The sequence below is a fragment of the Lygodium microphyllum genome, chromosome 15 (assembly GCF_053477565.2).
Source record: "Lygodium microphyllum isolate KBCC chromosome 15, Lygodium_microphyllum_v1.1.10, whole genome shotgun sequence".
In the NCBI taxonomy this organism is placed as follows: Eukaryota; Viridiplantae; Streptophyta; class Polypodiopsida; order Schizaeales; family Lygodiaceae; genus Lygodium; species Lygodium microphyllum.
Genome location: NC_141149.1, coordinates 150,541,520 through 150,553,729, shown reverse-complemented (window position 1 = coordinate 150,553,729; position 12,210 = coordinate 150,541,520). Strand labels below are relative to the sequence as shown.

Here is a 12,210-nt window from a genome sequence, read left to right as displayed (position 1 = left end):
TAACCTCATATAATGGCCTCCATGGTGCCATTGTAGAGAGTTTGATACTAAGCCTTGGTAGTGGAGGCAGCCATCATCTCCTATTTATGGATTGATTGAATAATGGGGGCTGCATGCAGTGAGATGTAACCACCATGGGAATGTTGGGTGCCATGATCTCCTGTCCAATCAGAGCCAGTGTACCTCTGCAAAAGCAAACCTTTAACAAAATGTAAGCCATAAGATTAAGTAACTTAACATATCTCAATGTACACAAACAAGCAATTCAATGTGACGTCCTAGATACTACGCAATGAAACTGAGTATGCTAAATCCGACCTAGTATAAATTAACTCACCACATATTGATGGATATTCTCATCAAGGTGTGTTGTGTATGAGGATCCTTAGAAAACTTCACATTAGAATGAAGAGGTGTGGCTATGGGCCATATTTGATTGGTGCAATGGACTAATGGAAGGGTATATTTTTATTGAGATATGGAGATTCCATCCCCATGTTAGATAACCTTTATGCTCAAGAAATCAAATAGCTAACCAAGGTTAGTCATTTCAAATGTAGAATAGAGTTTGACCTTTATATTTGCTATGGTGGTAAAATTTGAGCTCGTCATGAAGAGATCATCAACATAGAGTAAGATGTAGTTGATCCTGTATGAAGTGGTCTTTATGTATAGATTCGGGTCATAAGGGGTAGAATGATAATCATGAAAACTAACAAACTCATCCATTCTATGAAATTAACAACGCTGTACTTGCTTTGGCTTGTAAATAACTTTCCACAAATGAAAGACCTTGACTTGACAGTTTGAAAGAGAATTCAGGAGGTTGCTCCACATAGACCTCCAAATGATCATTAAACTTAAGAGCCCTCCAATGTAGTTTGGAGAGAAACTATGTCATTAGATAGAGTCTATTTGCTAGTACCTCATTGCGAGTAATCACTGAATTGGACTTGGCATCAAGTACCTTGATTGTGATTGTTGTATAGAAGATTGCTCTTTCCAAACAGCAAAGTTGATAGACAAATAAAAGGTTCACCCCAAGTGGAGGATCATGGTAAATATTGTCCAATGAAGTGAGATCAGGCCTTTGTCAATACCAGACTTGATGTGACGAAACTTGAAACTTGGTAGAGGAGTTGTTTCTGCATCTGACATTCTCGATTGTAGGGGCTTAGGAGATGAAAATGTAATTGAGCTGAGTCATGTGATGTGTAGCTCCATTGTCCACAATCCAAGCTGCTGAATGGCCACAAGGTCGTGTAGGGTGGGCCTTTGCAGTTGCCTCATTAGTGGACAACTCGTAAATGCGGACCAAGCTCGCAACCTCTGATGCCTCTACAAAGATGAGATTGGCCTGAGGACCGAAGTCTATGGAAGGTCCGATAGACTAGTTTGACATGTCCTTTGGAGTTGAGAACAATGCTGATTGTGATGACTGACTAGTGGTAGTGTGACTTTGAGATTCCACTGCTCTTGATGTTGTTGATTGCCAACACCTTGTCTTCATTGTGGGGGTTTACTTTGGGACTGTGGGGTAGAGGTGTTGGGGGTTTCTTTGGTGTTGTGCCTTTGGCCTTTTGAGTGACACTTGTTGCCAAATGGCTAGCCTTTTGATAGTGTTGGTAGTATGTGTTTTTAGGCATATTCTACCATCTCAATTTGAGCTGTGACTAGGTGTTCCCTAGTGAGTCACAGGTGTCTGAGATTGAATTTGGTTCTACTTGCCCTTTTGTTTCTTCTCCTTCTAAAAGAAGTGGAAACAAGGACCCCCTCTATAGTTGAGAGACTTGACCTTGTGCATACACCATACTCCAATTGGCTATAAGTAGCTTTCAAAAAAAAAAAAGGGTGCTCATTCAAATGAATTTGAACCATTGCCTTTTATCCTAAATTCACGTGTTCTTTGATGTGTGTTCTTTTTGGTAATATGTATGCTTTGGTCCTTAGAGCATTGTCTGAACATTTTTCTTTTTGTTATTTTAGCTTTCATTAAGCACGTTGCTTGCTGGGCTCTTATGTATCTACATCAATTATGATTGTGATCGCCAACGGCAAGTCTTTCGAAGGACAAATGGGAAGTGCACCATTTGGGGAAGGCCACCATCCAAGGTTTGTGATAAATTTGGCTTGATATTGAATTTGTATCATCAAAAGAAGCAACAATTGATTCTCTATATATGTAGTTTTTTCAGCATGAATCTGATGAATGTATATAATTCGATGAAGCACATATCTTGTAAATGGTTAAGAGCTTAAAATATTGTTTAAGTTTAAAGTTGTGAATTAAGCAAGAGCATGTAAAAGTTTCTATACATTTTGCTTTCCTAAGTTACTACATGAGATACTGCTTTGCAAGTTAAAGCATTTTTTAATGTATTGCTATGAGTAGTTACTATGTGGAGTTTTACAACATGTGGTGGTGGTTAAGAGTAATATCAAAATTTAAGCTTCTCTGGATGTTTAAGTTGGCTGAGACTTGTAAACATTTTGATTAGGTCCTTTTTCTAATTTATGCTTAAGGTGTGATAAGAGTTTAGGTAGAACCCTGCTAGCACTGGTTTGCAACCCCAGACTCGTGTAATTGAGCTAGGCCTAGTTTATGCAACAAACTCATAGGAAATGATCTAGGGCTTGCCTTCATATGATTGATTGTTGGACCTTAGTGTGCTCAATGACTTGCCAGGGTTTGGATGACAAAACTTCAAAAGGAGATTTGCCGTAACTCATGCAAGCATAAATTTTTTGGCTTACTGTGCTTTTATGAGGTTTCAACCTGCATAAGATTTAAGGTTTGTGGGAGCTAGTGGGCCAAAAAATGACACATGCTATATAAATCTTGATGCAATTCAACTGCTGAAAATTCAGTTTTCAATTTTGACAAAGTCAACTTTGCAAGCCCAAAAGACTTACAGTACTAAATGTTGATTGCTGCGATATTCAAATATTGTCGAAATCAATCTTGCAAGTCCAAGAACTTTTAGTGATTGCCTAAGTTTTCAAATATTGGCAAATTAATGTTGCAGTCCAACTTCTAGTAAAGTTAGGATTTTAGCAATCAAACCTGAATCTAAACAAATGCGAGGTGCCAAGGTGTCTCAATTCTATGATCTCAAATAATGGTCAGCCACTTTGGGCCTTCCTTTTATTTTAGTGTCATCTACATGTATTACTTATGTACAGGCATCCTGAGCATGTACACTTAATAATTGAGTTCAAAAATTTTCTGGAGTTTGGCACCACAATGAGTAGATCAGTCCCTTCTCTCCAGCACCCTTACTGACAGTGCTTCATGCACCATCCTCAGTGGCTGTTTATTGTACATTGTTAACTTCATTGCTTTACATCCTTATTTCTATCGGTGTTCAGTTATTGCATTCTACATCAACTCTCAGAAATCTGATTGTCTAATAAACTCTGCTTTGATCCCCTTAAACTATTGGTGAAAGTAAATAGTTAATGAATATTCAAGTTGCGAAGTATCACTGAATGAGGAGTTGCAGATAGAAGCATCGTATGTGACGGACATGGGAGAGACAAAGTCAAGCTTGCTTCTATGTTCTGGCTGGTATGCTCGACAATATCAGGTTTTTGATAGTTCTTGGGACGAGGGAGGCAACCAGGACACTTCTAAAATAATATCTGTTTTTCAGGTGGGGCATGTCACGACATTTTCATTATGTATGGGAGATATTGGCAGCATTTTTCTGGAGTGTACCTGCATTGTTTACGCATGTATGTACAAATTCTTGTCCTTGGGATTTTTCTGTGTACTTCTGTCTTGAGTCTTTTCTAATGCTCTTCAAATTTTCCTGTTTTGACTAACTTTGACTTTGGGTGGTTGCGTTTATAATCTGATGAACAGTTTCTGCCATACTTCTATGTTGTTTTCCTGACGATTCTCCTGTTTGATCGGTCAATCAGAGATGATCATCGATGCCAGTCAAAGTAATGCTCTCTTTTCCCCCCCCCCCCCCCCCTTTTCCCCCTTTGGCCTCCCCCTGGATACTTTCCTTCTCTTCCCTTTTACTATCTTGCTATCTTTATCCTCATTTAAATTCTCTTTTCTTCTTTTGCCATGTGCATATTCGGTGCAGATACGGAAAGTATTGGACCATGTATTGCAAGAAGGTGCCTTACAAAATTATTCCATGGGTTTACTAATTTCAAAAGCGACATTTAAAAGTTATCTTGGGCTATATGCAATCGTGCTGTTTTGCTATGAAGGTGAAGATATCCTTGAGCTTTAATTTAATGCTTAACAAATGTCAATCCACTTTGTAGGTGGTTTTTACATTTGTTTAGCCTGATTGGAATCCTGTTAGGGGTTAAGTACTTTGATCGAAGTTAACTCTGATTTTTCCTTTTGGTTTGAGGAAATTCCTTATCAACCTTTGTAGCTAGGACATGTCCAGTGTGTGGCATGTGCGCATGTCAAGCCATCTTTCAATTTTGAAACCTTTTGGGGAGGATTCTCTACATTATACGACACAATCCATCTGCAGACAGCCTACTCTTGTTCTTGGAGCTAGCACAAGTGCTATGCCATTGGTGGGTGTCGTATGGCTGCAGAATTGCTATAGCTAGTAGGTTGATTTTAAATTTCAACTTTGGTCTTTGATGCTGGTCACTGCAGGCTTATCTACAAGCAAAAGTTTTAAAGAGACCCTGGGCTGCATAATGCAGTGTGTATAGAGGGTTTTTTTCTAAGAGTGCACAGATTTCTAATCCAAAACACATACAGGTATAGAATCGCGGGACCTCAGGGTTTTGTATGGAAAATTCTTAGAGCTCAAATATATTCAGTAACCAGTTTAATGCCCTACCCATTTCTATTTGTTAATATGGTAACAATTCTACTTGGTAGATTGCGAAATAGGTGACATGAAACATTCTGTCTGGTTGGAGGGTCATCCCTTTTGTTTCTGTTTACTTGGACAACTTAAGAGCGCAGACAGAGAGAGAGAGAGAGAGAGAGAGAGAGAGAGAGAGAGAGAGAGAGAGAGAGAGAGAGAGAGAGAGAGAGAACCAATTTACGAAAAAAAAAGAGAGAGAACCAAGCCAAGAAGGATAGTAGTCACTTGTATCTTGCCTTGCACATGATCCACAGCTTTTACCAAAATATTTTGGCTAGTGAAATTGGAGTTCCTAAGATAGGGAGTGATTGCAAAGAGTTGTCAATTGTGTGATATCTCTATACGCAGTGTAGTAATAGTTTTGTGTTAGTGAAGTTTATGATCGCTTTGTAGATCCACCTGCAAGTCCTCAGCTTTGCTGAAACTATTCTCTTAGCTACTTTAGGTGTATTACAACAATCATAACAGCAATGCCTCATTGCACACTTATCTGCACTTGTTTTAAGGTTTTGAGACAGTTGTGCCGTATGTATATTTGTTTCCAAGAATCATTTAGGAGGCTCATGCTACTAGGGTGTATCTTGAAAGTTAACTGGGTCGACATTTTATTTTTTTGTAAGACAGCGAAGTGACTTTTGGATGGTCCATGTACATGTGGTGATGTTTCTAATGGGTGGAAATAGTGGAAAGTTTGGAGTTAATTGGTCATTGCAAATATGTTGTTGTGGGGATTTTCTTAGATTGATCTAGGTTTATGTAGTGAGAGTGGAATCAGCTTCATTTGGATGAGCTATAAACGTCATAATTGGAGACTCGATAGGTAGGTTGCTACTTTGGTCATTAAAAAACAAGTAGCTTTCCTCAGAAAGCTTTGAGCAACAGTGAGGTGAGGCTTACAAATTTCCATGCTAATGTAATGAATCTTTGTGTTTCTTAGTAGAGCAGGTGGGTGGTGTGGTACAAACCAATAGTCCCAAAAGGGTACTCAATGTGGAGTAGACCATTCTTTTCAATTATCCATTAGCAATAATGAGAAATTGCTTTTAGTGTGATAGGGGTTGCATGAGCCTACATAAAGGTTAAAAGGACCATCCATATCTTGGTAAGGAGCCAACATATGAGATTATAAGCTAAGTTTATGAGGGCAATCCTTTATGAATCAAATTACAAAATTGCTTTTATAGTTGATGATTTACTTAGGGTTGCAATAATGAATGTCGAGTGCAGGATTTTTTCTAGGCTTACATTTTGAACATTATACACATTTGGAATGGGGCATGCATTGTAGGGTTGATTTTAAAAGTCTAGGGAATTTGTACTTGTTAGGCCACAAAAAAACTTAATTTCCTTTCCTAGGAAGAACAAATTTTGTTATATATATATATATATATATATGTTTCCAAGAAACATTTTGGAGGCTCATGCCTAGGGTGTATCTTGAAAGTTAATTGGGTTGACAACTTAAATTATTGTAAGACAGCCAAATGTTTTTCGGATGGTCCATGTACATGTGATACGTCTCTAATAGGTGGAAGTAGGTGGAAAGTTTGAAGCTAAATTGTCATTGGAATTTTGTTCTAGTAGGGATTTCCTTAGATTGATCCAGGTTTAGGTGGTGAGTGGGATCATCTTCATTTGGATGAGTTACAAACGTTATATTTGGAGACTCTATAGATAGGTTGCTACTTTTGGTCATTAAAAATCAAGTAGCTTCCCTTGGAAAACTTTATGAGCAATAATGAGGTGAGGCCTCCAATTTTCAATGTTAATGTAATAAATCTATTGTGTTTCTTAGTAGAGTGGGTGGGGGATGTGGTACGAGCCAATGATTAGGTTTAGGAGATGGGCAAGACCTTAGAATCCATGATCTCGAATAGTGCCAATAGGGTACCAAATAGGGTACCAAATGTGGCCAATAGGGTGCCAATAGGGTACCAAATCCATGATCTCGAATAGTGCCAATAGGGTACCAGTAGGGTACCAAATGTGGCCATTCTATTCAATTATCCATTAGCAATAATGAGAAATTGCTTTTAGTGCGATAGGGGTTGCATGAGCCTACATAAAGGTTTAAAGTAACATCCATATCTTGTTAATGAGCCAATTGATGAGATTATAAACCAAGTTTATGAGGGAAATTCTCTATGAATCAAATTACAAGATTGCTTTCGTAGTTGATAAATTACTTAGGTTTGCATCTAATGAATGTTGAATGCAAGGTTATTTCTGATCGTACATTTTGAATACTATGCACACATTTGGAATGGGGCATGTATTGTAGGGTTGACTTTAAAAACCTAGAAAATTTGTACTTGTTAGGCCACACAAAATTTCTTTTCTTGCCAAACGAAGAACAAATTTTGTGGAATTGCATTTAGAATTAGGTTCCTTGTAGGGGTTCTAGATAATGAGGCCAGTAGTATGACTAGTGTTTGTGGTTGAAGTCTTCCATGAACCTTTTCAAGTGTGTTGGAAAATTTCCCTCTCTCATGGGACATTGAAATTATCCCTCTTGATAGGATCTTACTCACCCATATGTATGTGTGAATTCTCTTGATGAGTTAGATCAATTAATAGTGTGGACAAAGGGGACATAACATTTGATTAGGTGAAAAACTCCCATTTGAACTATCTCCTTGAAAATGAGGGGCTTGGTAGCTTTTTTCTTTTGAAGAATGTGAAGTTTCTAAAGCAATTCTTGAATAGCTTTTGACATAGAGTGATGAAACCACAAATTGAGTAGAGGCTACCATTTAATGAGTCATGAAAGTGAAGAAATTTTATAAAGAGGGAGAACATGAATAAACATACATAAAATCCTCATAGCAATGCATCAAAGCTTTAGAATGATTATGATGAAACTAGCACAATGAATATGAATGAACTAGCCAAGGGGGCCATGGCATAGTGGTTAAGAGTGTGGGTTGAGTTACATGGGTGCGGGAGCTCAAACCATGTGCCTTGCTTCCCTTGAGGCATCCTAAAATATACATTTGTGACCATGAATGGATTCACTTGAAAGAAGAGTAATACTATTGGCAATAATGTAGAAAGATAAAGCTAACTATAGATTATTCTTTTATGCTTATTGGGTAACATTAATCGCAATCCACTCCAAGCAATAAATTGCCTAAGCTTGGGTAACATAAACTCTAACATAGTAGATTACCACATTACTAAACACACTTTATTTGAGGATACTCTTGGGAAATCAAAATAGTAACTACACAGTTAGTAGTAAAATGTAACCTAATAATTCAAATTTTCAATTTTGTAACACTTACTCCATAGATGCCAAGCAATTAATGAGGACCCATTTTGAGTATGATGGGTACTAAAAAAAAGGAATTGGGGATTTTGAATAGAGTTTAAAAAATAAGCCTAAAATTTCAACATTAAGACATCATAGCAAATGTTAATATTGTATTCTAACAATGAATTTAAACATATACTAAGGCTTATGGCACATGGTCATTAGATTATAGTATTTGCATCTAGTTTAACAATTTACTCCACTAGCTAGATGTGCATATCTTTTTGGAGGTAAGTTGATGGGTTCATATATGTTTATGAAAATTGATAAATATGTTAGTTATTTTTGTGTGTGTAAATGTGCACACATATATATTTAAATGTGCATGCATATAGGTAATATATAATTACATAAATGTGTGCTTATATGTGCATATTTTTTGCTTGCATATATGTGTGCATTTGTGTGCATGCATGTGCACGTGCGTGAGACTAAAGATTAATATGGTCTTTAAAAAAGTTACAAAGGTATGTCTAGCAATGTAACTACACAACCACATCTCTTGTCTTCATCGCCTTTGCAGATGTAAAATATATGTAAATAATACGTACCCATATGCACATCTATACTCAACCCTAGCACTTGATTTAATGATCTTAGACTAGGCATCACGAGTATCTCCATGGTCGCACTTATCGAGTGTGTGATGGTACATGTATAACGGTCATCGAAATAATACATGTTGGCAAGAGATTGAGTGTAAACAATTGGAAATGATGGAACCATATGAAGAAGAAGACCTTGCTACTTTATAAGTCTCAATTCTTACAAAATAATTAAAAAATTACAAATCCATTGCTGAAGCCTAATGGTTTAATTTCCAATTAGATTTGATTGCTACTTTAATAAATCAAACATTTTAAAATAAAAAATATACAAACAAACATAAAATACAAAATTAAAACACACCTAAATTACAATTTTTAAAAAAATACTAATAACAATCTCACCCAAACACTAATAAACATTGCCTAAACCAAATGTGATCCCACTAACATTGCCTTGATATTTATTTTGTTTTTTTTAAAATACTAAGGTGCTTTATTTTTTCCAGTGAGTGGTTTTTACTTTTTTGTTGGATTCCTTGCATTTGGGACTACAGAGTGTGCCCTCAGTCTCTAGTTGCAACTTAGTCATGTAATCAATGAACATGTTGTAGGATCATCTTCCTAGTGTGCAACTTAGTCATGTCTCATCAATGAAGAGGTTATTATATGATCATTTCCCCTATCAAGAAACATTCCTCATTCTAGGACTTTCAATTGTGGTTTATAACATATTGACAAACTAGAACAAATTCAAAGTTCCTAGTATCCAATGCTAAAAGATTTGACAATGCTTTGGCACCCCTCTCAATTACTCAAAACCCAATACTTATAAGATGTTTTGGAAAGGCTCATGGTGCTTTGAAAAGACAAGTGCAAGGAAGAGGTGAGACAAAAGATCAGATGCAAGGAGATGGAGATATCTCCCATGCATGAGTAAGAAAGCTTGAAGAGGGCATGGAGATTGGAAAAGGAAGAGAAACAATGGCATGAAGCCTTGCACGATGAACTCCATCTATAATTCCCATATTTTGTTGTGGCTTAGGCATCAAACAAACGAGTATAGGCCTCTCCAACCCCTCCAAACAAAACATTAGAAATAGATGGAAAGCCAAAATTCAAATGGCCATATGCACATGCAATGTGTGTGTATGTACGCCCCCCCGCCCCCCCCCCCCCCCCCCCCCCCCCCCTCTCTCTCTCTCTCAGGATGCATCCCCACATCCTCAGCAATGAGTTTTTGAAAATAAAACCCGACAAGGTGAGAGAGACTTGTAGTAAAGTGCAAAAGTGTTCAATGTTGTAGTATCCACGAGGGTGGAGACTATGATACATCATGTATTTTGGTTGCATCGAGATATTTACCATTTCTAGGCATACCTTCATCTCTAGTGGAATCTCCTTGACCATAACTACCATCCTTGTCATAAGCTTCACTTGAATGAGCATCTTGCTTGGTCTCCATATTAAGAATGCTCCTTCATTGCCCTAAGATACTCAGCCCTCCCTACACTAGTGGCCATCATGGAGTGGTTGAGACAATGATATTTGGAAGCATTCCAGTATCATATGTACTTAGCCTCTCTCTACTGCTCCTAGGACATCATCCCTAGCTTTGAGCCATAATTCTAATTAGCTCTTGTCAAGCTCACCTCCAAAATGCATCTTATGGAAGTATTTGACAAATGATATTTTTATGGAATTATGATATTTATGGCATTTTATTGAAATCCACTATTGAAACAAGAAATGCTATGGAATTATGATATTTATGATACTTTAGTGGAATTCACTATGAAAATAAGATAGTTTGTCGTAGGTTTTGTCTACATGATTTGTGACTTATTGCACGAGTATGCATGTTATTGAGGGTTAGGAAAGATCTAGGCCTAAATCTTTTGGGAGTCAAGGAAAAGAGAAAGATGGAAGACAAAAATATTGGAATAAGAACTCTCATATATTGTAGAACATGAAAAACAAATAAATCCAACTAGAAATTGTATTACTCTTGGAAACTCCGCACAATTGCAATAAGTTCCTTAATCAGAATACATTGCACCTAAGATTGTACTACTCTTGGAAACTTTGTTTGAGATGATAACTCAGGACCACCATTTCAGCCTAGGAGAAATTACTAGAGCAAATATGAAGAAAACACATGGAAATACTATCAAATACTATGCCAAAATAGCCCAAATATGCATTAAAAGAATTTAGAACCACTTCAACTCTCCTTTCTTGGTAAAACCCTGTGAGATCTCTTCAATTACAACCACACAAACATTCTTAGCCCTCACCTATAATAGTAGGTAAAGATATCTTCAGATCTATTTAAAAAAAAAACCTTTTATAGGCAAGTCTTTCTAGGCTAAAGGCACTTGTAAAGAGGTAGAATCACTTATCTTTTGCTTCATGCTTGTTAATCACAATAGTAGAATAGTCTCAAATCTCCCTGGTATTTGTCACAAACATACATCCACAAGCATTTGTTAGTCTTCTCCATGTTTACTTTAGCGCTTTTAAAAAAATTCATTTTCTTATGTGCAAGCCTTGTGCTTGGCTGCAGCTTGTCTTGACCATGATTTTGTTATATCAACTCAGAATAGGGTCATCTAGGTACTCAAATCGAAATGAACAAATTTGGTCAAGAAGTTAGTGTGGGCATAATTGTGAAACTTTTTTCAAAATAGTCAAAAATACTACTTTTTTGTTGTAAACACGTCACTTTTTGATACTTTTCAACTTAAAAGACTTGTTCTTCTCAAAATAAGTCATTGCACGTATTCACATTCATCCAAATATCTCATTAAGTTATTAAAACTTAATATTGGATATCTTAGACTATCTCAAAGACCATTTCTGTTCTTAGAAAACCCTACTTGCCATGTATCTTTGTATAAATGTCATTTCTTATGGTTTTTTCTTCACCAAACCTGTAGGGTGCTAGATAGATGGAATGATACTAATGTGCTTTGTGTTGTGGTGAGTAGATTATAGCAAAACTTATGTGGAATAAATATCTTGACAAAGCACATTTTAATGTTTAGAAATTAATTATGATTGAAAACTTAGTAGTGTGAAATTATTGTACTTTTGTGTATCTTTCTCATGCACAATTAATTTATTGGATACAATTATTTTGTAAGGCCCAAAAGGTTTGATTATTATTTTTGTAAGCCTCAGTTTAGGTGTATTTGATAAGCATGGCATTTATGCAAGAAAAGCATTGAAGGCTGAAAAAGGAGATGAATCATAAGTATATGCATGGTGGGAGATTGTATCGTGCATACGTTCTCCTCTCTAATTTCTTTCTTGTTCCTTGCAAATTGGTGGAGTTAATAATTGGGCCTCAATGTTTGAGTCATGGACTCAGGAGGTCCACGCTTTTGTCTCTTCTCGACTTCTTCAAGTAGCAGCAGTACATACAGCTATCTATGCTGAGAATGTCCTTTCCGGCTTTCTTCCCAGCACGCCTGCTGTTAATCACATGCATAAA

The 12,210-nt window shown here is 36.7% G+C and overlaps 1 protein-coding gene across 3 annotated transcripts in view; it reads left to right on the top strand.

The window, feature by feature from the left end:
- Positions 1 to 4,823, top strand: part of DWF5 (Ergosterol biosynthesis ERG4/ERG24 family) — a 44,437-nt gene extending 39,614 nt beyond the window's left edge. Inside the window, exons 9-14 of one of the 3 annotated variants that reach the window (XR_015693439.1) lie at positions 1,987 to 2,112; positions 3,504 to 3,568; positions 3,654 to 3,735; positions 3,866 to 3,948; positions 4,098 to 4,551; positions 4,637 to 4,823. Coding sequence is in view for 1 of the 3 variants with exons in the window: in XM_087695010.1 (XP_087551136.1) it covers positions 1,987 to 2,112; positions 3,504 to 3,568; positions 3,654 to 3,735; positions 3,866 to 3,948; positions 4,098 to 4,164 (423 nt within the window). In the remaining 2 variants the exon portion in view is untranslated. Of the gene's footprint in view, positions 1 to 1,986; positions 2,113 to 3,503; positions 3,569 to 3,653; positions 3,736 to 3,865; positions 3,949 to 4,097 lie in introns of those variants that run through there. The other 2 variants (XM_087695010.1, XR_015693440.1) reach the window with 2 other exon arrangements.
- Positions 4,824 to 12,210: the final 7,387 nt, after the last annotated feature.